General features: G+C 39.0%; 1 protein-coding gene across 2 annotated transcripts in view; it reads right to left on the bottom strand.

Moving 5' to 3' along the window:
• The window catches only part of LOC100676133 (cytochrome P450 2C19-like), a 38,465-nt gene extending 32,583 nt beyond the window's left edge, over positions 1-5,882 (bottom strand). For both annotated transcript variants that reach the window (XM_064269555.1, XM_064269556.1), the window contains exons 1-4: positions 5,508-5,882; positions 3,759-3,921; positions 3,436-3,585; positions 470-630 (exon numbers count right to left, since the gene is read on the bottom strand). In XM_064269555.1, the coding sequence (XP_064125625.1) occupies positions 470-630; positions 3,436-3,585; positions 3,759-3,921; positions 5,508-5,675 (642 nt within the window). In that variant the 5' untranslated portion in view covers positions 5,676-5,882. The remainder of the gene's footprint in view (positions 1-469; positions 631-3,435; positions 3,586-3,758; positions 3,922-5,507) is intronic.
• Between the last annotated feature and the right edge of the window lie 21,471 nt (positions 5,883-27,353).

The following is a 27,353-nucleotide window of genomic DNA, read 5'->3' as shown; positions in this document are numbered from 1 at the left end:
CCAACTGAAGGCATCAACCAACTTTATCTTAGTTACGTCTGTGGTGCTAAACATTCTCCCTCCTTGGTATGCTGAGTTAGAATATTTTCTGCCAAGTTATTTGATGAATAATCCATTATGTATTGAACGAAGGGCAAGCCTCATAGGTAATGGAAGCCTTTGAAAGAGCCTTGAATCTCCACTGAGTGCCACAGGTATGCTTTTGAGGCAATCACCAAACTACTTTATGCAAACTTGGCTTTGGGGTTTAGGGGAAAAACCACTGTGCAGGGAACCAATGGACTTGAAAAAAGCTCTATATTCTGAACATTCTTTTTCTTCTGTGTAAAATAAAGGACTTGCCTACATTTCCCAGATATTCACTTCACGGTGCTAAGCTCTGGCCAGGATTTTTGTGTTCCAACATTCATTTCACAGCTTGGTCCATTAAAGAATTTTGCACTTCTCAGAGATAGGATCTTGGCCTCACCTGCATCCACGGGGTGCTCAGAATCTCTGTGTTTTCATTCAGTATTCCTATCAAGTTCAGAAAATGCTGATCTGTGTACTCAAAACGATTTTGGAAAATAATGGAGCAGATCACATTGCAGGGAGCACAGGCCAGGATGAAAGTGGGATCACAGGGCAAGGCTAAAGAATCAGAAACGTGAAAAAATATCATTAAAACATACATACGAAACTCTTTGTCACTGCAATAACTTTAAAAAGTTTGTAACAATATCTAACCAAGAAATTCCCTTGTCAGCCACATATTCACCATGCTTACAATCCACATGTCACTTTTCTCTTCAAACTGAAATGACCATTCCTTCATACCTAGTTTAATTATGCTGTTTCCGATACTCCATTATCTCTCCCCGTACTTATTTACACCATTCTAAATCAAGGTGTCAGTAATTTTGGAAGGCAAAAGAAAAAAAAATTTAAAGACACCATTTTTTTAAATGACCTAATAATTCTCTAAACAGCAAAGATGTCAGTTTGATGACTGAATTGAGCCTGACCCAAGCCATCATCTTATGTATGCAAAAGGTGGACAATGAAAAAAGAAAACAAAAAAGAGGCATTCAAATTGGGGTGCTGGCAAACAATATTGAATATACGATGGAGTGCCAGATGTATAAACAAATCAGTCTCAGAAGAAATACAAGTGGAATGCCCCTTAGATAAAAGATGGCGAGAATTTGTCTTGCTTACTTTATACATGTCGTCGGGAAAGACCAATCCCTAAATAAGGACATCATGCTTGGTTAGTAAAAATGAGGAAAACCCTCAATGAGATATATTGATACACTGGGCAAGGTTCCATTCTGTTATACGTAAGGTTGCCAACATCAACAACAACAATAATCAATTTATGATTGTAATTTTACATATGTCTGCAAAGCCTGCCAACAATTAAGCATTGATAAGGGAAGGAAGAAAACAGCTAGGAACCATAATGCTTCTTATATATACTGAATAGTTAAAGGAACCATATGTAGAACTAGCAGAGGGAAAGATTAAAGAGAGTGTTTACAGGTGAATTCAGATATTTAAAAGAACAAATGTAAAAAATAAAAAAACCTTCCATGCTGTACAAGTAGAAAAACTAACACAGACAAATAGAAATGATAAGATTACTTGCCTACAATAAAAATAAGACCAGATAGTCTCATTTCATACTTAAATGACATGTAGGGCAAAAAAAAAAAAAAATGAAAAAGGTAAATTAATAAATGGAATCCTTTTATTTCTTTCACTTGGGGAGGAGGAATTCTTTTTTGCTCTAGGAATTAGTACCCATCATCTCCAATCAGGAGCCCTGGTGGCATAGTGGTTAAGTGCTTGGTTGGTAACTGAAAGGTCAGTGGTTCAAATCTACCAGCTGCTCTGTAGGAGAAAGACGTGGCAGTCTGCTCTTGTATTTCCAGCCTTGGAAATTCTATGGGTCTCTATGAGTCGGAATCAGCTGGACAGCATTCACTGTTTTTGGGTTCATCTCCAAACAACTCCGTAACTGAATGTTTTTTGGCCAGGCTTGCACTCTTGTGGACTTGTGGGATATTGCCCTACATATCCATCTATGGAGTAACTAAGTTATAATAAATTTAAAAATTTGACCATCTTTTAGGGCAATTCCATCATTTTACAGACAAAGAAATTAAAGCAGAGAAAATGTTTTATTAGTTTTTGGTTGAGTATTTGTAAGATGAAACTGTTCTAATCAAATGAACTATGTAAAAAGTCCCCAAATTCATATCTACAGAAGTAATTAAGGGTGAATTGAATAAAAAAGTGAAGAAATGATAGGACATTGAATAACTGGGAGCCTGTGCAACTAGCTTCTCCTATACTACCTGAAACCCAAAACTCTGCAGGGATCTAAGCTTTTAGAAAAGTTTTATTTTAGCTTGATGTTGGGGATATTTGGGGATCTTTTGGTATTCATTTGTGTGTGTGTGGTACAAAACTAAAATCTAATTTTCAACCTTTCCTTTCCCTTCATTTGAAAGAAGGAATTAAAATCCAGGGTAATTTGAAATCCAAGCTGAAACTCACTGTTATTGTGATATGTATTTTATTGGCCAGGAGAGCTGGCAGTGGGTGGTAAATAATTAGCATAAGTGTTCTTACCCACAATCCAATTACAGGGCAGAAAAAGATAAGCAAACATGAACAGAACCAACTTATCACTAGAGAAGACAAAGCAAAGAGTAATCAGTAACAGTTGAAATCTAGTTAAATAAATGATTTTGCAAACTGGTATTTATGTATTTTGCTGAGTTGTGACATACCATACATTTTTTTAAAATATTCAAATCAATGGTTAGTAGAGAGTACATGCTGATAGTTTTAAAATAGTCCTGTGTTTACAGGGAATCACAGGTGAAGAGAGTTGCACTAAGAGATGCCTAGGCAATGAAAACCATAAACCTGCATCGTGCCTGGTCAGAAGAACTACAGGCCTGGGCCTTGGCAGAAATCCTCAGACATGTCAGTGAGACTTGACCATAACGTGGAGTCCAATGAAGTAAAAGCAAAAAACGCTTGCTTCATGGTCCACAGGAGTGTATGATGAAGTCATTCCCACAGTGTCCACTTGACAAGTATTCCCCAGTGAAATGATCTGGAATATGCAATTCACAATTATAGTAGGGCAAAACATTGCTTTTTAACTCTAAGAAAATGAGACTCAAAATCTTCTATCTTCATAACTTTCTTTTGAAGGCAAACAAACAAAGCCTGGAAAGAATAAGCTTAAAAGAACCTTTTATATCCACACCATGTGCACAACAATGCGCCCACATACACACACCCTCCCTCCTCCACCTGTGGGCTGATAGTCCCTACCCATGAAGAAAGACCTGGACACCTCTGAAATATTTCCAAGGTTGCCAATAGAGAAGAGAGATATCTGTCAAGGTCAGAGATAGAGACTAAAGAATCACTCACCCTTGGTTTTTCTCAACTCCTCCACTAGGCAGCGGGCCTCCTCTTGAACACGGTTTTCAAGGCTCCTCTTCCCCATCCCAAAATTCCTCAGGGTCATGAGGGAGAAGCGTCGGGTCTCCTTCCATATCTTTCCATTGCTGAAAACAACTCCTGCCAGGAGGGAGAACAGAAACTAACAGGGAGAGCCTAGGAAAGGAAGAGGATGCTGACCTAGGCACCCGGGTAAATGGGACAAGTTCTGCCTAAGCAGCTCTTCACTCTTTGTTTTCCAGTCTTCCCCACGTGCCATCACCCCTGCCCCACCAAGCGACATGAACACCTACCAAACTCTTTATTTGTTCTTTCAGCTACTGCAAAATGACCCCTTCCAGAAAATTCTTCTCCCTGATCAATCAGGGCTTCCTTAATTGCTTCATATCCATGCAGTACCACTGTGGGCTTCATGCCCAAGTACAGAGTGAACACTGGACCATAGGTTTTTGCGAACTGGGAAATGGAAAGTGGATGCAAATGTTAGCAAGTCACTATTTGATCTACATGCTGTGCATCATTCAGACTGATACCGTCATCATATTTTTGATGCTTTTATTATACCACATGCAACTTCAGATATTTTTAAGTTTATACAGACAGATGATGGTTATTTTATAGCTGTCATTTAAGGGGGCCTCTGATGTGCCTGGCAATGGGACAGACACTTGTTCCACACATTGGTACAGCTAACGTCACAGGAACACCACGAGCAGGTTTACTTACCCCTGTTTTACAGAAAAGCAAACTGAGATTCAGAGAAGTTCGATTTTGTTTCCACTGCCTCTCAGCTAATAATTAAAACTCACTGCAGGTGAGGCGATTCCAACTCATAGCGACCCTACAGGACAGAGCAGAACTGTCCCACAAAGTTTCCGAGGTTGTAATCTTTACAAAGCTGACTGCCACGTTTTTCTCCTGTGGAGGCACTGGTGAGTTCCAAACACTGACCTTTTAGTTAGCTGCCGAGCACTTAACCATGGAGCCACAAGGGCCCCTTCAATTAATAATTTAAAAATAAAAAAAAACAAACCCATTGCCATCAAGTCGATTCTGACTCACAGGACAGAGTAGAACTACCCCATAAGGTTTCCAAGGAGCAGTTGGTAGACTCGAACTGTTGACCTTTTGGTTAGCAGCGGAGCCCTCTCTTAATCACTGCACCACTTGGACTACAGCTAATAACTAGAAGACTCAAACTTGAACCTTTGCTTGGTCTATTTCTGATACTTGGACGTTTTATCCCCAGTGCCTGCCTTTGGGCTAGAATTCAGCTGACTGATTTGTAAACTTCTTCCTGTAGGAACTATATTCAGTAGCACTATGATGAAAACAAGAAATGTATATTATTAAAAATCAGCCCATATGATTCCAAGCCCAGCCCAGTTTGACACCTGCGGGTATTGTTCACACAGAAAGAGAATGGGCACCACAGAGGTAGTGCCAGTACAGGCAGCACCTCCTGGAAGAATCATTTCTTCCATCCTGCGGCATTTCCACGTCACAGACAGCAGCTCTGTGCAGAGTCCAAAAGGTTGCTGTCACCACCAGGGCCTCCCTTATTACTGCTTTCTTTCATTCACCCAGGCTGGTCATCAGCCCATCCCTGTTCCCTAATCTGCTTTTCAGTAAAAGTTTAATTATCTTGGCTAATCTGAACAAAACACACGGCTTGTACCATAGATGACTCCTGAATGGACTTTCTAATCACAAATCACTTCCAACGCCATTTACCTTCAGCCAAAAAATCACAGCAAAGGACTGTGGAACAATGAAGGGCAGCATTGCTGCCTCCTTTTGTCACCTCACCATTTCATTTTTTTGATTTCGTGCTACAACAACTGAGAACGACAGATCAAAAAAAAACAGAAACAACAAAATCCACAGAGACTATTTTGCTTCAAGATGATCTATTTTAATACTTTGCTTCTAGGAATACACTATATTTAATAAAAAAAAATATATATATTTTTTTTTTATAATAGCAGGGGTTAGTTTACTTACCCCCTGCAAGCCACTGGCTGAGCATAAAGCATACTTACATTGCTCATGGAATTGCTGATGTCCTTCATATCTAACTGTAGAATATTCCCAATAATTGGGAGAGGAGTGGGGCCAGGTGGGAGCTTCCCTTTCCCATAGCTCTGTTTCCAGAGTGAAAAGAGAAGCAAACTAGAGAGACAGAGCACCAGGACCACAACCAGATCCATTGAAGCCTTCTCTTCTTACTCAGGCAACTATGGGCTTCCCATCCAAAGATTTTAAATACCCCCTGCTGCTTACCTCATGATTCTGATGAATAAAGTAACCAATCACATATATTTGCTATAATCCCTTCTGAATAGACTTTGGCCCACTCACCTAGATAAAAATAAACTGTCATTGAATCGTGTTGTCTTTCTTTCCAAGGTCAGGTCGCACCCTGGAGGTTTTGATTTAACTGGTATAAGGTTGAACTCAAACCAAAAAAACCCAAACTGGTTGCTGTTGAGTCAATTCCAACTCATAGTGACCCTACAGGACAGAGTAGAACTGCCCCAAGGATGGGCTGGTTGATTCGAACTGCCATCCTTTTGTGTAGCAGCTGTACCTTTTAACCACTGCACCAGCAGGGCTCCTAGGTATTGCTAAAAAAAAAAAAAAAAAAAATTGCCAAAACATCACCTGTGGTTCCTGTGTGCAGCCAGGATTGAGAACAATTGAAGTAAATGATTTGATGAAAAATACTGCACAGCACTCTGAATTCTCAGACTAATGAGCAGTTGGCAATTTATGTTTTTGAGGGAGTCAGTGGATTCTATGACTTTAGTATAAAAATGTTGTCCTATAATGCATTATGAGATACTAGAAGACTTTAATCTTAAAAATGGAAGACTTCTGAATTAATTTAATGTATTATACTAACATTTCTTTGTCTAAACATAAAATACTTTGCATAACTCACGCACCTTCAATGACCAAACATGTATCCAGTAATTATTATACGATGAGGAAATTTTCACACTTTCTACCATTAAAGTTTACCCTCCCCCCAATTCACTGGAAGGTAGAGATTTTTTTCCCTTCCAAATGGCAAGGAGGACACTGAGGGAAGAGTCTTCCAGTAACACACAGCTCATATGTGGCAGAACTGGGATTTGAGTGAGGCCTTCTGATGCCTGTGTGGAGCACTGTCTCTTACACCACAACTAACTCAAGAATAAACTTAGCACAAAAATGTTTAAAAAACCCAAACATTAGTTACTCTGAATATACTCCCCACTGACTCTATTCACAAAACTACAGGCTTCGCATATATTAAATAAATAAAATACAAGCAGTTGCCCCAGAGTCGATTCCAACTCATGGCAACCTTCTATGAGTCACAGTAGAACTGTGCTTCATAGAGTTTTCTTTTTTTATTTCTTTTGCTTTCCAGAGTTGTAAGCACACTTCTTTTTTTTTTTTTTTTAATTGTGCTTTAGGTGAAAACTTACAGCTCAAGTTAATTTCTTATTCAAAAATTTGTTTTATGACGTTGGTTGCAATCCCCGCAATGTGATAGCATGCTTCCCTTTCTACTTGGGGTTCCCAGTGTCCATTCATTCAGTACCAATACCTTCCTGCCTTCTTAGCCTGCTTTTGGACAGGAGTTTTCCAAGTGGTCTTATATATTTGAATGAACTCAGAAGTACGTACCTCATGTGTGTTATCTTTTGTTTTATAGGCCTGTCTAATCCTCATCTGAAGAGTGGGCTTTGGGAATAGTTTCAGTTCTAGGTTAGTAGAATGTCAAGGGTTCCTCCAGTCTCTGTGAGACCAGTAAGTCTGGTCTTTTTTCGTGAATTTGAGTTCTTTTCTACATTTTTTTCCCACTCTGTCTGGAACTCTCTGTTGTGATCCCTGTAACAGCAGTCATTGGTGATAGCCAGGCACCACCTAGTTCTTCTGGTCTCAGGCTGGTGGAGCCTCTGGTTCATGCGGTCCTTTTGACCTTTGGGCCAATATTTTCCTTCTGTCTTTGATTTTCATCATTCTCCTTTGTTCCAGGTGGGATGAGACCAAGAGATGTATCTTACATGGCCACTCACAAGCTTTTAAGACTCCAGACACTACTCACCAGAGTGGGATGTAGAACATTTTCTTTATGAACTATACCAATTGACCTAGATGTCTCATAGGGCAAATCAGCACAACTGGACCAAAGCAAAAGCATAGAGTTTTCCTAGACACATTCAAACACTTTGAGGGACCAAGTAGCTGGGCCTGGGGCCAGGGGTTCATAGAGTTTTCAGCAACTGACTTTTTGTAAGTACATCGCCAAGCCTTTCTTTCTAAGTGGCTTTATGTGGGCTTGAACTTCCAACATTTCAGTTAGAGGCTGAGCATGTTAACCATATGCACCACCCAGGTCTCCTCACATTAAATACAAGCTCATATTTGACACCACAGAAAACAGGGCCATAGATGCTCAAAATAGGATTCTCCCATCTCCATCACTGTGGAGATGAAGTGTGCTCAGTATAACTGAGGGAAAAGCCAGTCTCAGAAGAATTTAGTTGGAAGGGCTTGAGAGTCTATGGTTTCCCCACCTCCCAGTTACCTCTGTGCACAGCCACTTCTGTTGCTTTTTTGGTCTGTCCTTGTCAGAAACAATGGAATGGACTATTACAAAGCAAGGAGGAGAGATTATAGGAGGAACAGCAGGTGTGTGCTCTGGCTCAAAATGGGAGTAGGGACTTCATTAAACAGACCCACATCACAGAATAAACATTATGTGCACACACCACAGAGCTAAACGGGAGACAACACTAAGCAGTCATGAGTATCTAAATATAACTGAATTGATATACACTACTATACCACTCATGGCAATGCTTGTGCAAAGACGTGTTCTGTAAAGAAACTAACACATTTGTTTGATAGTTATTAGTGTAGTTGTTTTTAAGATCTTCTATCAGGGGAAAATTACTTTGTCAATTCAAAGTATCTTACCCCTCAGGTTTATAATGCAGACTGGAAAATTAGTGAGAATTTTCATACCGATGACATCTCTTTTGATTTCCTCAATTACCTATGCCTGTGCTAATATTATTCCACTTTATAGATGAGCAAGCTGGGCCTAGGACATTCAGTACCTTGTCCAAGGACATACAGTGTAAGCATCGAACATTCAACGTTCAGTTCGAGCAGGTCACCAACATTTACTGATTACTATGATGCAATATTTTTTTTTATGATGCAATAGTTCATGATTCATCCTAATCAGCAACTTCAAAATAAACAATAATTGAGTTAATAATTGCAGCATCAGTTGATTCAAATGGGAGGTTAGTAAAGTTTGATTATGTAACCTTTACAACTTGAGTAACCCCTGGTCTCCTGGAGCCCTTTATCCAGGACAAAGAGAAGAAATGATTTATCTGCTTGACTCACAGAGTTTTGGATTATAGAAGCACTGCACTACCTTATTTTGGTACAATAAAGTCCCCTGGTCTCTTTAAACAATCATTTTATTCCTGAGAGATGGATGTCTTTGCTCCTCCTTCCTTCTGCTGAGGTTCTTCCCTGGTCCTTTCTCATTTTATAGAATGAGGGAACTGTAGCTATTGTAGGGACAGAATGGAGCTCAAATCTATCTACTAGTCTGATCCTTGGTTTATTTTTAAGAACAAGCAATTGGTGACTCAGTGCTCAAGATGGATGGCAGAAGGACATCAGCATGAAGCCTCCACAGTCACAGGGTAATGCAAACCTCAGCTTGGCCAGAGTTGTGGATTAGAACCGTTTCTCTTAAATAACCTTTCTCATTGGAGCATGATATGCATAAAATTGCACACGTCCTAAATGTATAACTCAGTGAATTATCACAAAATGAATGCTCTGTACAACCAACACACAAGTCAAGAAAAAGAATTTTGTGGTATAACAAAATGTATTAAGAAAACGTTCTGCATTCCACTTTGGTGAGAGACACCTGGGGTCTTAAATGCTAACAAGCAGCCATCTAAGATGCATAAGGTGGTCTCAACCCACTGGGAGCAAAGGAAAATGAAGAACACCAAAGACACAAGATAAAAATGGGCCCAAGAGACAGAAAGGGCCTCATAAACCAGAGACTCCATTGCCTGAGACCAGAAGAACTAGATGGTGCCCGGCTACCACCAACCACTGCCCAGACAGGAAACACAACAGAGAATCACTGCTGGAGCGGGAGAACAGAGGGATGCAGATCTTAAATTCTTGTAAAAAGACCAGGCTTAATGGCCTCGCTGAGACTGGAGGGACTCTGGTGGTCATGGTGCACGGACCCTTTGATAGCCCAAGACTGGAACCATTCCCGAAACCAACTCTACAGACAGGGATTGGCCTGGACTATAAGAGATAGACAATGATGCTGGTGAGAAGTGAACTTCGTGGCTCAAGTAGACACATGAGACTGTATGTGTGATTCCTGTCTGGTGACGAGATGAGAAGGAAAAGGGGGACAGGAGCTGGTTGGATGGACATCGGGAATCCAGGATGGAGAGGAGGAATGTGCTGTCTCATTAAGGCGAGAGCAGCTGGGAGTGCATGGTGAGGTACGCATGGCTTTTTGTATGAGAGACTGACTTGATTTGTAAACTCTCATCTAAAGCACAATAAATAAATTTAAAAAAATAATAATAATTTTGTCGAGACTCCAAAAGCGCCCTTATGCCCCTCACTCCTATCTTTATCTCATTCCCAAATGTATCAACTATTGTGCCAAAGTGTGTTTTGCCTGTTTCAGAACTTTACATAAATAAAATCAGACACTATGTTTTTAGTAACTAGCTTTTTTCACTTACTAGCGTGTTTATGAGATTCACAATGCTGTTGTAAATGGTGGTATTAAGTTATACTTTCCGTGTAGTGTTGCATTTTACAATATTTCCACAATTTATTTTTACATTATATTGTTACAGGCATTTGAGTTGCTTCTAGTTTATGCATCTTAAAAATAAGGCTGTTATGAACATTCCTATACATGTCTTTTGGTACCCCAGTGTACTGCATTTGTGTTGTCACCTCAGTGCGGTGTCCTTATTGTCAGATCTCAGAGCGGTACATCCTTGTATGTAGTTTCTTATTATCCTTGTATGTAGTTTCTTATTATCCTTGTTTATTTCTATGGTAAATTAATCAATACCAGTTTTCCCAGTAGACACTGTCAGATCCCTGCATCATGGGTCATATCTGTTTATGCTCATCAATGAATCCCTAGCACTTAGAATAGTGCCTAGCAGAAAAGCTATTCAATAAGTATATCTGGAATGAATGATAAGTACAAGTAGTGGATCTGGAAGCTAAGGAATACCATCTTCATTTTAATGATATGGCGTCCCTAGAGGTCCAAACTGTTAAGTGTTGGGCTAATAACTGATGAGTTCTTGGTTAGAACCTACCGAGAGGCACCTCAGCAGAAAGGCCTGCTGATCTACTTCCAAAAGATCAGTCACTGGAAACCATATGCAGCACAGTTCTACTCTGAAATGCAAGGTATCACCATGAGTTGGAATCGATTCTACAGTAACTGGTTTTTAATGCTATAGTAATGAATTGACAAAGCTATTAAGAAATATGCCCATCTGTCATGGAGCAGGTATGTGGCAGAGCTCAGATTTCAACACTGGTTTGTCTAACTTCAAGTCCAAGAAGGAGTTTCCAGTTGCAGTGACTGGGCAACCAACTAACACTGGTGATCAAGAGTATTATCTGGAACTACAACATGTGGATCATGGAATTCTATCTCTCCACCTCCCTCATTACATTATTTAGCTTGGTATATGTGGTGACCAAAAACTCTTAAAACACAAATAATGTTGTTTTAGTTTTCCAGACTGATGATGTCCTTGTTGGTGTTATATATGTTCAACCTATCTTTCCAGACTTGATGGAGACTCTGTATAATGAAATGTGTGATGCAAGACCACAAGGAGTAGTTTTGTCCTTTATTATGAAATATCTTTACCATTTTAAATATGCAGAATTAAAAAAAAAAGAACCATTTTCTTATAAAAATTATCTTAAAAAAAAAAAGAGTATTATCTGGGTTAAGACACCAGATCTTCTGAGCTCATTGATGAAACAGTTAAACCTATTCACTCCTTCATTTGAACAGCAAATACAAGAAAACCTTTGGAAGCTGGAAACTATGTAAGGCAGAAACATGTCACAGAAGGAAAACTCAAATATTTTCCACTAAAAGAAGTGAGAGAAAAGTGGTAAGAATGCACCCCGTCAAAGCAGAAAACTTTCAAGACCTGGAGAATGAAGGAAGTCCCATTGAGTTCCAGCTCTCACACCTTTCACTGTACTATGGAAGACCCAACGTTTGATTTCACCACATGTGGCTGTCTCAGGACACTTCTCTGATGGGTTTGAATCCATAAACATTATCTGTGACTATCAATCAACATCTCTTTATCACAGCACAATCTTAGAAAAAGGGACTGAAGTCCTAATACAAACGACTAATTCTTATTTTCTCAATTTCAATTGTTTTAAAAGTAAAAAATATAAACATATACATACTCTACTTTATGTCTGAAAGAACCTCTTTGCTACTTCTGTATTTTTCACTTGTAAAACTCAATATATCCTTTTGAAATTACATCCTTTAAAATTTGGCCTGGAAATGAAAATTAATTAAAGATGTAAATAGCCTTACTTAACCATTGCAAACTATTTGCAAAAATAAAGCACACTTACCATACATACAGACTTGTTGATATCCTTAGCATTCATCTGAAATATATTCCAAGGATTAAGGAAGATGGCCCAGGTGGGCACTTCTCTTTTCCATCCACTGTGTCCACAGTAAAAGGAGAAACAAACTCGAAAGATAAAGTACTAGGACCATGAATAGATCCACTGGAGCTGAGTATTATAAAATGTAACACAAAATTTAGAATCAAAAGTTTTTATACATGAATAAAGAGAACGATGAAAAGGACATCAGGAAAACAATACCATTTATAATAATAAAAAAAATAGCCCCCCCAAAAATAAAATATTTGGAAATAAATCTAACCATGGATGTAAAAGACCTATACAAAGAAAACTACAAAAGGCTACTGCAAGAAACCAAAAGAGATCTACATAAATGGAAAAACTTAACTTGCTCATGGATAGGTAGACTCAACATTTTGAAAATGACCATTCTACCCAAAGTGATTTATAAATACTATGCAATACTGATCCAAATACCAACAACATTCTTTAAAGACTTGGAAAAACTTATTATTAACTTTATATGGAAAGGGAAGAAGCCCCAGATAAGTAAAGCACTATTGAAGAAGAATAAAGTAGGAGGACTCACACTACCTGACCTCAGAGCCTACTATACAGCTACAATAGTCAAAACAGCCTGCTACTGGTACAACAGATACATTGACCAATGGAACAGAATTGAGAACCCAGATGTAAATCCATCACCTATGGTCACCTGATCTTTGACAAGGACCCAAAGTCTGTCAAATGGGGAAAAGACAGTCTGCTTAACAAATGGTGCAGGCAAAACTGGATGTCCAACTGCAAAAAAATGAAACAAGGCCCATAACTCACACCATATACAAAAACTAATTCAAAATGGATCAAAGACCTAAATATAAAACCAAAAACTATGAAGTTCATAGAATCAAAAATAGGATCAACACTAGAGGCCCTAATACATGGCATTAACAGGATACAAATCACAACCAACAATGCACAAGCTCCAGAGGATAAGCTAGATAACTGGGATCTTCTAAAAATTAAACAGTTATGTTCATCAAAAGACTTCACCAAAAGAGTAAAAACAGAATCTACAGACTGGGAAACAATTTTTGGCTATTATAAATCAGACAAAGGTCTATTCTCCAAAATCTACAAGAAAATCCAACATGTCTACAACAAAAAGGCAAATAATCCAATTAAAAAATGGGCAAAGGAAATGAACAGACACTTCACCAAAGAAGACATTCGGCTGCCAACAGACACATAAGGAAATGCTCATGATCTCTAGCCATCAGAGAAATGCAAATCAAAACCACAATGAGATACCATCTCACCCCGGCATTACTGGCATGAATCAATAAAACAGAAAATAACAAATGTTGGAAAGGATGCAGGGAGATCTGAGCTGTTATGCACTGCTGGTGGGAATGCAAAATGATACAACCTTCTTGGAAAACAATATGGCACTTCCTTAGAAAGCTAGAAACAGAAATACCATTTGATCCAGCAATCCTACTACTCGGAATGTATCCTAGAGAAATAAAAGTCATCACACAAATAGATATATGTACATCCATGTTCACTGCAGCATTGTTCAGGATAGCAAAAAGATGGAAACAACCTATATGCCCATCAACAGATGAATGGATAAACAAACTGTGGTACATACACACAATGGAGTATTATGCAACGCTAAGGAACAACGATGAACCTGTGAAGCATCTCATAACATGGATGCATCTGGAGGACATTATGCTGAATGAAATAAGTCAGTCACAAAAGGACAAATATTGTATGAGACCACTACTGTAAAAACTAATGAAAAGGTTTTCATAAAAAAAGAAACAATTTTTGATAGTTACGAGGGAGGGTGGGGACGGAAAACCACTAAATAGACAATAGATGCATGGAAACTTTGGTGAAGGGTAAGACAGTACACAATACTGGGGAAGCCAGCACAACCTGTACAAGGCAAGCCCATGGTAGCTCCATAGACACATGGACCTGTGGGACAGAATTGCTGGGCTGAGGGCTGTGGGAACCATGGTCTCAGGGAACCTCTAGCTCAATTGGCACAAAGAGTTTATAAAGAATGTGTTCTACATTCTACTTTGGTGAGTAGTGTCTGGAGTCTTAAAAACCTATGAGCGGCCATCTACGATACTCCACCTGTCCCACCCCTTCAGGAGCTAGGAAGAATGAAGAAAACTGAAGACATAAGGGAAAGACTAGTCCAAAGGGCTAATGGACCACATCTACCACGGCCTACACCAGACTGAGTCCAGTACAACTAGATGGTGCCCAGGTACTACCACTGGCTGCTCTGGCAGGGATCACAATAGAGAGTCCAAGACAGAGCTGAAGAAAAATGTAGAACAAAATTCCAACTCAGAAAGAAAGACTAGACTTGCTGGCCTGACGGAGACTGGAGAAACCCTGAGAGTATGGCCCCCAGACACAATTTCAGCTCGGTAATGAGGCCACTCCTGAGGTTCATCCTTCAGCCAAAGATTGAATAGTCCCATGGAACAAAACAAGGCTAAAGGGGTGCACCCGCCCTGAGGCAGGGACTGGTAGGTAGGAGGGAACAGGACAGCTTGTAATAGGGAACCCAGGTTTGAGAAGGGAGAGTATTGACATGTCATGGGGTTGTTAACCAATGTCATACAACAATGTGTGTACTGTTCGATGAGAAACTAGTTTGTTCTGTAAACCTTCATCTAAAGCTCAATTTAAAAAAAAAAGTTTTTATAAGTACTAAATGCAAGTTTAAGGAACCCTATTTACAGTGGTTAAGTGCTCAGTTGCTAACTGATCGGTCAGCAGTGCAAATCCACCAGCAGCTCCACGGGAGAAAGATGTGGCAATCTGCTTTAATAAACATCGCAGCCTTCAAAATATTATGGAGCAGTTCTACTCTGCTTTGGTAAGTTGGAATCAACTCGACAGCACACAACAACAACAACAAAATGCAAGCTGATCAATAAAGAAGCAACAAGTATTCAACTCCCTGGAAAAATACTGTTTTTTGGTTTTTTTTTTTTTTAATACAGTCCTGCTGGTAGAAATAAAATTGATAATACTAAGTACTGGCATAAATACAAAGAAGTTGGAGCTCTTATACATTGCTGGTGGAAATGTAAAATAGTAGAGCCACTTTGCAAAACAGCAATTTCTTGTAAAGTTAAACATACAGTTACCATATGACCTAGAAATTGCGCTCCTAGATATTTGCATAAGAGAAAAGGAAGCATACGTACATAAGTTGTAGACAACAGCATTGATCTTAATCAATGACCTTCAGTGTAAACAGTAACTTGATAAAAAATTGTGACAGAAAATATTTAGACAAGTTCAGGAAAGTTTGATTTTGTTTTGTCATTGTTTGTTTTGTTTTGTTTTGTTTTTTTCACTTGTAACATTTAGAACTTAAGGAGGCAGAAAAGTCAATCAATCTGTTAAAAACAGTTATTAGCTGCCTGGCACTATGAATGGTAGAGTGTGACTCAAATTCTAAATTCTGAATATAGAGCAGTATATCTTGATTCAGATAAAAGAACATCAGAGAAACCCTCCCTAGTTGTGCTTACAATTTGTTCCATGCAATGCTCCTGCCTGCTCCTAATTTGAGGTGGATTAGGGGCAACCATAAGTACATGACAAAATGGCTTGGCTAGGAGTAGTAAAGACATTTGCTTCACCACAGAGTGACACTTCTAAGTGCCACAAAGGGCCCATCTGAAGCTCTCACACTTCTAGACATGTGCCTTAGAGCTTTGCTGGTAGTGTTGTCGTAACAGCCTCCCTCTCTCTACATGAATCTTTGGCTTTCAGCCCTGAGATCAAAATGAGATTATGACTCCTACTGAGGTCTGATATGTCCAAAGAGCATCTACTCTGCTCCCAGGTGGAGATACAGGACTTCACGATAAAGTAGGTAAAGAATTGGGAAAACTGGATTAAAAATGCTAGAAGCAGAAACTGTCTTTGGACACAGTAAATTAACCTGGAATCAAATCTCAAATAGGAAAGGTTTAAGTTATATTGCTGCTTTTAGGTGCTGTTGAGTTGGTTCCAACTCATAGTGACCCCATGTACAACACAACAAAACACTGCCTGGTCCCGCGCTATCCTCACAGTCATTACTATGTTTGAGCCCATTGTTGCAACCGCTGTGTCAATCCATATCCTTGAGGATGTTCCTCTTTTTCACTGACCCTCTACTTTACCAAGCATGACAACCTTCTCCAGGGACTGATCCCTCCTGATAACATGTGCAAAGTCCATAAGACAAACTCTCATCATCTTTGCTTCTAAGGAGTATACCAGCTGTACTTCTTCCAAGACAGATTTGTTTGTTCTTCTGGCAATCCATGGTGTATTCGATAGTCTTCGCCAACACCGTAATTGATATGCATCAGTTCTTCTTTCATCCTCATGCATTATCCAGATTTTTCGTGCATATGAGGTGATTGAAAATACCATGGTTTAGGTCAGCACCACCTTAGTTGTCAAGGTGACATCTTTGATTTGGAACACATCAAAGAGGTCTTTTGCAGTGGTTTTGCCCAATGCAACACATTTTTTGATTTCTTGACTTCTGCTTCCATGTTCATTGCTTGTGGATCCAAGTATCTAAAACCTTAGGTTGTTACACAGCTTAACTTGGAATATATCCTGAATTGTGGTATCAAGCTAAATTTCCTTCTGCAGACTCTCTAGCATCAAGCCCTTCTTTGCTTTAGAAGGACACTATCTGGTCTATCACTTTGGCTCTCAGTGGTGAAGGGACCTTAACTGAACAAACCTTATTTATTTATTATTTTTATATATTTATTTTTGTTGTGCTTTAGGTGAAACTTTACAGCTCAAGTTAATTTCTCATACAAAAATGTATACACATATTGTTTTGTGACATTAGTTGCAATCCTCACAATGTGACAGCACACTCCCCCTTTCCACCCTGGGTTCCTGTGTCCATTCAACCAGTCCCTGTTCCTTCCTGCTTTCTCATTCTGCCTCTGAACAGGAGCAGCTCATTTGGTCTCGTGTATCTGATTGAACTAAGAAGCACACTCCTCACATGTATTATTTTTAGTTTTACAGTCTTGTCTAATCTTTGTCTGAAGAGTGGGCTTAGGGAATGGTTTTAGTTCTGGGTTAACAGAGCGTCCGGGGGCCATAGTTTCAGGGGTTCCTCCAGTCTCTATCAGACCATTAAGTCTGGTCTTTTCTCTAGAATTTGAGTTCTGCTCCACACTTTTCTCCCACTCTCTGCAGGACTGTCTGTTGTGTTCCCTGTCAGGGTGGTCATTGGTGGTAGCCAGACACCACCCAGTTCTTCTAGTCTCAGGCTGGTGGAGTCTCTGGTTTATGTGGCCCTTTTGTCTCTTGGGCTAATATTTTCCTTGTGTCTTTAATGCTCTTCTTTCTCCTATGCTCCAGGTGGAATGGGACCAATTGATGCATCTTAGATGGCTGTTTGCAAGCTTTCTATACCCCAGATGCTACTCATCAAAATGGGATGCAGAACATTTTCATAATAAAATTTGTTATACCAATTGACCTAGATGTTCCCCAAAACTATGGTCCCCAGGGCCAGCCCCAGCTACTCTGTCCCTGGAAGCCTTTTGGATGTGTCCAGGAATCTTCCTCGCATTTGCTTTGGTGCAGTTGTGCTGACTTTCCCTGCATTGTGTATTGTCCTACCCTTCACCAGAGTTGATCCTTTTCTGCTATCTAGTTAGTGAATTCCCATTCCCCTCCCTCCCCACCCTCGTAACCATCAAAGAATGCTCTCTTCTGTGTTTAAACCTTTTCATAAGTTCTTATAATAGTGGTCTCATACAATATTTGTCCTTTTGTAACTGACTTATTTCACTCAGCATGATGCCCTCCAGATTCATCCATGTGGTGAGATGTATCATCAATTCATCATTGTTCTTTATCTTTGCATAGTATTCCATTGTGTATTTGTTTATCCATTCGTCTGTTGATGGCACCTAGGTTGTTCCCCTCTTTTTGCTGTTGTGAACACTGCTGCAGTGAACATGGGTGTACATATGTCTACTTGTGTGACAGCTCATTTCTCTAGGATATACACCTAGGAGTGGGATTGCTGGATCATATGGGACTTTTATTTTTAGCTTTTTAAGAAGATGCCAAATCATTTTCCAGAGTGGTTGTAACATTTTACATTTTCATTAACAGTGCATAAGTGTTCCAATCTCTCCACAACCTCTCCAACATTTATTGTTTTGTGTTTTTTTGGATTAGTGCCAGCCTTGCTGGGGTGAGATGGTATCTCATTGTAGTTTTAATTTGCATTTCTCTAATGGCTAATGATCGTGAGCATTTCCTCATGTGTCTGTTAGCCACCTGAATGTCCTCTTTGGTGAATTGTCTATTCATACTCTTTGTCCATTTTTTAATTGGGCTATTTGTCTTTTTGCTGTTGAGATGCTGCAGTATCATGTAGATTTTAGAGATTAGACGCTTACTGGATATGTCATAGCCAAAAATTTTTTCCCAGTCTGTAGGTTCTCTTTTTACTCTTTTGGTGAAGCCTTTTGATGAGTGTAAGTGTTTGAATTTTAGGGGCTCCCAGATATCTAGTTTCCCTTCTGGTGTTTGTGCATTGTCAGTTATGATTTGTATACAATTTATGCCATGTATTAGGGCACTTAGCACTGTCCCTATTTTTTCTTCCATGATCTTTATCGTTTTAGATTTTATATTTAGGTCTTTCATCCATTTTCAGTTAGTTTTTGTACATGGTGTGAGGTATGGGTCCTGTTTCATTTTTTTGCAGATTAATACCCAGTTATGCCAGCATCATTTGTTAAAGAGACTGTCTTTTCCCCATTTAACAACTTGGGGCCTTTGTCAAATATCAGCTGCTCGTAGGTGGATAGATTTACATCTGGGTTCTCAATTCTGTTCCGCTGATCTATGTACCTATTGTTGTACCAGTACCAAGCTGTTTTGACTGCTGTGGCAGTATAATAGGTCCTAAAATCAGGTAGCGTGAGGCCTCCCACTTCGTTCTTCTTCAGTAATGCTTTACTTATCTGGGGCCTCTTCCCTCTCCATATGAAGTTGGTGATTTGTTTCTCCATCTCATTAAAAAATGTCGTTGGTCCATCCACCGATGGTTACCTGATCTTCAACAAGGGTCCAAAGTCCATCAAATGGGAAAAGACAGTCTTTTTAACAAACGGTGCTGCCAAAACTGGATGTCCATCTACAAAAATATGAAACAAGACCCACACTTCACACAATATACAAAAACTAACTCAAAATGGTTCAAAGACCTGAATATAAAGCCAAAAGCCATGAAGTTCATAGAAGAAAAAATAGGATCAAACTTAAAGACCCTAATACATGGCATTAACAGGATACAAACCACAATCAACAACACACAAACTCCAGAAGATAAGCTAGACAACTGGAATCTTCTAAAAATTAAACACTTATACCACCAAAAGAGTAAAAAGAGAAACTACAGACTGTGAAAGAATTTTGGCTATTACAGATCTCATAACATGAAAGAATGTGGAGGGCATTATGCTGAGTAAAATAAGTCGGTCACAAAAGGACAAATATTGTATGAGACCAATACTTTACTGAAAAAGGTTTACATACAAAAAGAAACAATCTTTGATGTTTATGAGGGAGGGGAGGGGTAGGGATGGAAAAACACTAAACAGACAACAGGTAAGTGGTAATTTTGGTGAAGGGTAAGACAGTACACAAATCTGGGGAAGCCAGCACAACTCGTACAAGGCAAGGCCATGGAAACTCCATAGACACATCCAAACTCCCCGAGGGACTAAATTGCTGGGCTGAGATCCTTGGGGACCATGGTCATGGGGAACATCTAACTCAATTGGCATAACTTAGTTTGTAAAGAAAATGGTCTACATTCTACTTTGGTGAGTAGCATCTGGGGTCTTAAAAGCCTGTGAGTGGCCATCTAGGATACTTCACTGCTCTGACAGGAATCACGATAGAGGGTCCTGGACAGAGCTGGAGAAAAATGTAGAACAAAATTCCAACTCAAAAAGAAAGACCAGGCTTGAGGCCTGACACAGACTAGAGAAACCCTGAGAGTATGGCCCCTGTAATACCCTTTCAGCTCAGTAATGAAGTCACTCCTGAGGTTCACCCTTCAACCAAAGATTGGACAGGCCCATAGAACAAAACGAGAATAAAGGGGCACACCAGCCCTGGGTAGAAACTGGAAAGCAGGAGGGGAAAGGAAAGCTGGTAATAGGGAACCCAAAGTTGAGAAGGGAGAGTGTTGACATGTAGTGGAGTTGTTAACCAATGTCATAAAATGATATGTGTACTGTTTGATGAGAAACTTATTTGTTCTGTAAACCTTCATCTAAAGTACAATAAAATAAATAAATAAGTTTTGCTCAAGGAAAAAAAAAGTCTTGCCATCCTTGCTTCTAAGGAGCATTCTGGCTGTACTTCTTCCAAGACAGATTTGTTCATTCTACTGTCAGTCAATGGTATAGTCAATATTCTTCACCAACATCGTAATTCAAAGGCATCAGTTCTTCTTCAGTCTTCCATATTCATTGTCCAGCTTTCACATGCATATGAGGCCACTGAAAACACCACAGCTTGGATCAGGGGTACCTTAGTTCTTAAAGTGACATATGTGCTTTTTAATACTTTAAAGAGATCTTTTGCATCACATTTGCCCAATGCAATATATCATTCGATTTCTTGACTGCTGTTGCCATGGGCATTGACTGTGGAGCCAAGTGAAGTGAAATCTTTGACAATGCCAATATTTTCTCCATTTATCATGATGTTGCTATTGGTCCAGTTATGAGGATTTTTATTTTCTTTTTGTTGAGGAGTAATCCATACTGAAGGCTGTAGTCTTTGGTCTTCATCAGTAAGTCCTTCAAGTCCTCTTCACTTTCAACAAGCAAGGTTTTGTCATCTGCATATCGCAGGTTATAATCTAGTCTTCTTCCAGTACTGGCGCAGCCTTGCTGTTTTTCACGTAGTCCAGCTTCTCAAATTATTTGCTCAGCATACAGATTGAATAAATGTGGTGAAAGTATACAACCCTGATGCATACCTTTCCTGATTTTAAACCACACAGTAGCCCCTCGTTCTGTTCAAACGATTGCCTTGTGGCCTTGTTCCTCATGAGAACAATTCAGTGTTTTGAAATTCCTATTCTTCATGTTATCCATAACTTGTTATGATCCACACAGTCGAACACTTTTGCATAGTCAATAAAACACAGGTAAACATCTTTCTGGTATTCTCAAGATCCATCTGACATCAGCAAAACTATTCCTCATTCCACATCCTCATCAGAATCCAGCTTGAATTTCTGGCAGTTCTCTGTCGATGTACTGTTGCAGCCACTTTTGAATGATCTTCAGCAAAATTTTACTTGTGTGTGATATTAATGGTAGTATTTGAAAATTTTCACTTTCTGTTGGATCACCTTTCTTTGGAATGGGCACAAATATGGATTTCTTCCAGTCAGTTGGCCAGGTAGCTGTCTTCCAAATTTCTTGGCACAGACAAGTGGGCACTTTCAGAGCTGCATCTGTTTGTTGAAACATTGCAATTATTAAGGATGTGGTAGTAATTGGGAAATTCTTTGGAATTTCTTTCTATCTGTGATATTTACAGCTAAAATTGGATTTTAATCTTTGCTCTCACTTCCTTTGGAGGAGGGAATTAAAAAAACAGGATAAACTGAGATCTAAGCTAAAAATCGGTGTCATTGTGACAAGCAATGACTGGCAGTTAGGGGTAAATAATTTCCGTAAGTGTTCTAACCCAAAACCCAATACAGAGAGGAAAAGAAAAGATAAGCAAAGCTGAATAATAGAGCCAAAAAACTTACAGTTAGGGCAGATTGGTTAAAATGTTATCAGTAATAGTTGAAATCTCATTAAATAAATCATATAACATTTGTGGATTTTGAAGGATTAAGCTACAGCATGCATTTTCTTAAAATGTATAAAGCAATATAGCTAGTAGGAAGTAACATTGAGTAATTCACGCTCATAGTTTTAAAACATTTGGGTGTTCATGGGGAATCACAACTAATGAAAGACGCACTAAGAGATCCCTGTGATTGTTGTTAGGTGCCGTTGAATTGGTTCCAACTCATAGCGACCCTATGCACAACAGAAAAAAAAAAAAAAACTGGCCAGTCTTGCACCATCCTCATGATCTTTGTTATACTTGAACTCATTGTTGCAGCAGCTGTGTCAATCCATCTCCTTGAAGGTCTTCCTCTTTTTTCCTGACACCCTACCAAGCATGATGTCCTTCCCAAGGGGCTGGTCATGCCTGATAACATGATCCAAGTATGGGAGACAAAGTCTCATCACCCTTGCATCTACGGAACTTTCTGGCTGTACTTCTTCCAAGACAGATTTGTTTCTTCTTCTGGCAGTTCACGGCATATTCAATATTCTTCACCAACACCATAACTCAAAGGAATAAATTCTTCTTCGGCCTTCCTTATTCATTGTCCAGCTTTCACATGCTTATGAGGCCACTGAAAACACCATGGCTTGAGTCAGGTGCACCTTAGTCCTTCAAGTGACATCTTTGCTTTTTAACACTTTAAAGAGGTCTTTTATAGCAGATTGCCCAATGTAATATGTCATTTGATTTTTTTCTTAATTTTTTTTTGTACTTTAGATGAAAGTTTACAAAGCAAACTAGCTTCTCATTAAGCAATTAGAACACATATTATTTTGTGACATTGGTGGCCAACACCACAACATGTCAACACTCTCTACTTCTCGACCTTGGGTACCCTATTACCAGCCTTCTTGTCCCCTCCTGCCTTCTCATCCTTACTGGGCTGGTGTGCTCATTTAGTTTCGTTTTGTTGTATGGGCCTGTCCAATCTTTGATTGAAGGGTGAACCTCAGGAGTGACTTCATTACTGAGCTAAAAGCGTGTGCAGGAGCCATACTCTTGGAGGTTCTTCAGTCATTGTCAGACCAGTAAATCTTTTTTTTAGCTTAGTATTTTGTTCTACATTTTTCTCCAGCTCTGCTTTAGATTCTCCGTTGTGATCCCTGTCACAGGAGCCAGTGGTAGTAGCCAGGCACCATTTAATTGTGCTGGACTCAGTCTGGTGGAGGCTATGGTGTTTCTGGTTTTCTTCATTCTCCCTTGTTCCAGACAAGGTGAGGCCAGGGAGCATCTTAGATGGCCACTCACAAGATTTGGAGAGAGTTTGTATCAGGAATGGATGTTGGACTTTATCAAATGCCTTTACTGCATCCATCGAAATGATCATATGATTCTTTTATTTTATTTCTGTGGTGTATTACTTTGATTGATTTTCTAATGTTGAACCATTCTTGCATACCTGGTAGGAATCTCAGTCATGGTGTATTATTTTTTTGATGTGATGCTGAATTCAATTGGCTAAAATATTGTTGAGAAATTTTGCATCTATACTCATGAGAGATATTGGTCTGTAATTTTCTTTTTCTGTGATGTCTTTGCCTGGTTTTGGTCTCAGGGTTGTGCTGGCTTCATAGAAAGAATTCAGAAGTATCCCCTCCTTTTCTATGTTCTGAAATAGTTTGAGCAGTACTGACGTAAGCTCTTCCCTGACTAGTAGCATTCTCCGGTGAAGACATCTGGGTCAGGGCTTTTTTTTTTTGGGTACGAGTTTTTTTTATTATTACCTTTTCAATCTCTTCCCTTCTTATGTGTCTGTTCAGATTTTCAACTTCAGTTTGTGTTAGTTTGGGTAGGTAGTGTGTTTCTAGAAATTTGTCCATTTCCTCTAGTTTTTCAAATTTGCTGGAGTATAGTTTTTCATATAGTACTCTACTATGGCCCTTTTTATTTCAGCTGGGTCTGTTGTAATGTCCCCCATTTCATTTATTTGTGTTATTTGCTTCCTCCTCTGTTTTTATTTTATCAATTTGTCCAATGGTTTGTCAATTTTGTTGATATTTTCAAAGAACCAACTTTTGGATTTGTCGATTTTTTCTATTTTTTCTATTCTCTCTTTCATTTATTTCTGCCCTGATCTTTATTATTTCCTTTCTTCTCATGGCTATGGGCTTCGTTTGCTGTCCTCTTTCTATTTGTTTGAATTGTGTAGCTAATGTTTTGATTTTGTCCCTTCTTTTTTTTTTTTTTTTTTGACATGTGCATCTTTTGTTGTAAATTGACCTCTGAGCACTGCCTTTGCTGTGTCCCCAAGGTTTTGGTATGATGTGTTTTCATTCTTATTTGATTCTAGGAATTTTTTTATTCCACCTTTGATTTCTTCTATTACCCAGTGGTTTTTAAGCAGGGTGTTATTCTTTTTCCATGTATTTGATTTTTTTTTTTCCTTACTCTTCCTGTTGTTAATTTCTACTTTGATGGCATTGTGATCAGAGAAGATACTTTGTATTATCTCAGTGTTTTGGATTTTGTTGAGGGTTGCTTTGTGGCCTACCACGTGGCCTATTCTGGAGAACATCCATGTGCATCAGAAAAGAATGTGTACCTGCAGTGGTTGGGTGGAGTATTCAATATATGTCTACGAGATCAAGTTGGCTAATTGTGGATTTTAGATCCTCTGTATCTTTATTGAGTTTCTTTCTAGATGTTCTGTCCTTTACCAAGAGTGATGTGTTGAAGTCTCCTACTATTATTGTGGAATTGTCAATTCTTCTTTTCAAAGCTGTTAGAGTTTGCTTTATGGTTTTGGAGCCCCATCACTGGGTGCATAGATACTTATTACGGTTATGTCTTCATGATAGCTTGTTCCTTTAATCATTATATAATGCCATTCTTTGTCTTTTATGTTGGATTTTGTTTTAAAGCCTATTGCATCTGATATTAGTATTGCCACTCCTGGCTTTTTTTTTTTTTTTTTTTGATAGCTTTTGCTTGATATATTTTTTTCCTGTGCTTTAATATCTAATAAATTTATGTCTTTGTTTCTAAGATGCGTCGCTTGTAGATAACATATTGACAGGTCCTTTTTTCATCCATTCTGTTGCTCTCTGTCTCTCTATGGGTGGGTTTAGGCCATTTATGTTCGGTGTAATTATTGATACCCACCATAGATGTGAGTTTATTGCTGTAATTTTGTAGTGCTTTTGTTTATTTGTTTGTGCTGATGTTATCTTTGATCCCCTTACTCTTCTGTGCTGAATTCCTATTTTTTGTGGATTCTTTTTTTCATTCCTTTCATTTTTGCAGATTTTGTGTTTACTGAAGCTTTATGCTTTTCTTCATTATTTTGATGAGTAGATTTGTTAACTTTCTTTGAGGTTACCTTGAAATTTACCCTTATCTTTCTAAGTTTCAACCAGTATTTTGTTACTTGGTATCACCTTGACTTCCTCTCCATTTGCAAGTTCTACATCTACACCATTTATTCCCTCTTTTATTGTTCTGATGTTGATGGCCTTTATAGATTAATCTCTCTGGCTCCCCAGTGTAAATCTTTTAGTTTTATCCTTGAGAGTTCATTATCTAGATGGGTATCTGGCTGATGAGGCCTTGAGTCCTAGATTCAGGCTGTTGTCTGATGTTGTCGATTCTCTAACCAAAGGATTTCCTTTAATAATTCTTGTAAGTTTGATTTGGTTTTCACATATTCCCTTAATTTTTTTAGCTGGAAATGTCTTAATTTCACCATCATATTTGAGCAAGACTTTTGGGGGATATATTTTTCTTGGTTGGCAATTTTTTTTTCAAGGTTTTACATATGTTATTCCATTGCCTTCTTGCCTGCATGGTTTCTGCCAAGTAATCAAAGCTTAGTCTTATTGTTTCCCCTCTGTATGTGACTTTTTGTTTTTCTCAAGCTGCTCTCAGGATTCCTTCTTGGTCTTTGGTTTTGGTGAGTGTGATTATGATATGTTTTGTTGATTTTTGGGGGTGTCTATCCTATTTTTTTTTTTTTTTTTATCCTATATGTGGTCCACCGAGCTTCTTGGATGGTCAATTTTTCATCTTTCATGATATTAAGGGAAGTTTTCTGTCAGCAATTTTTCAATGATCTCTGTGTTTTCCATTTTCTCCCCCTTTCTGGAGCCCTGATCACTTACACATTTTTGCTTTTGACTGCATTCCACATTGTTCTCAGGGTTTCTTCATTCTTTTCTCTGATTTTTCCTCAAACAGAGTAGTATACAAGGATTTGTCTTCAATTTCACTGATCCTGCCTTCCATTGTTTCGAATTTGCTCCTTAAACCTTCTATGACACTGTCCCTTTCCAAAATCTTGTTTGTCTTTTGGATTTCTAATGGCTGTTTTTGTGTGATTACTAGTTGTGAGTTTATTTTGGCATTTTGTTCCTGTGTTATCTTCCTGAATTCTTTCATTGTTTTACCTGTCTTTTCCCTGATTTTGTCTATTTTTTTTCCTCATTTTTGTCTGCTTTTTCCTTCATCTCTTGGATTGCCCTGAATATTAGAGATTTGAATTCCCTATCAGGAAGGTCCAGTGCCTTTTCTTCTACTGGAAGGTCATCTGGTGTTTTATTTTGGATGCCTACTGGAACCACCCTGTCTTGATTTTTTATCCTTTTTTATATTGTCTGCTGTCTTTGGGACATTCAGTAATTATTTTCCTCATTTACTGATTTTAGATTTGTTTGTTTCATCCTTCTTTTTTGTTTTATTTGGTTATTTCTGAGTAGGCATGCCGGGCATTCTTTGTTGTGTGCTCATCTGTGGGCACAATACTTCTCACTACCTTGTCCAATATGCCAGGTCAGTTGCTTAGCTATGGTGCAGCAGGGGAGGTCCAGTGCAGGGCGAAGGACTGGGATGGGCCATTTTCAGCACCTACTGGTGTCAACAGAGCAGAGCTGGGGTGCAATGCAAGACAGCTTCTGGTAGACCATGCCTGTGCTGCTCAGGAGTGTGATGTTCAGCACACGGTGGTAACAGGCAGGACAGAGGCATGAGAATGTGATGTGTGGAGCTAAATGGGTGTGGAAACGAAGAGAAAGATGATAGAGAAACAGAAGCCAAAAAAAGAAGAAGTGTTGAGGGAGACTTCTGTTGGAGTGGCCCAGACCTGGGGAAGCCATATGCTGGTGGATTTCTAGCTGTACTGTGTCACACAGCCCATGCAGAAGGAACAGATATGGCACATGCAGCTAGGTGGGCAGGAGAAAGGAAAGGAAGAGAGA

The sequence above is a fragment of the Loxodonta africana genome, chromosome 16 (genome assembly GCF_030014295.1).
Source record: "Loxodonta africana isolate mLoxAfr1 chromosome 16, mLoxAfr1.hap2, whole genome shotgun sequence".
Lineage (NCBI taxonomy): Eukaryota > Metazoa > Chordata > Mammalia > Proboscidea > Elephantidae > Loxodonta > Loxodonta africana.
Note: the sequence above shows the minus strand (reverse complement) of the source record. Positions and strands in the feature narration are given on the sequence as shown.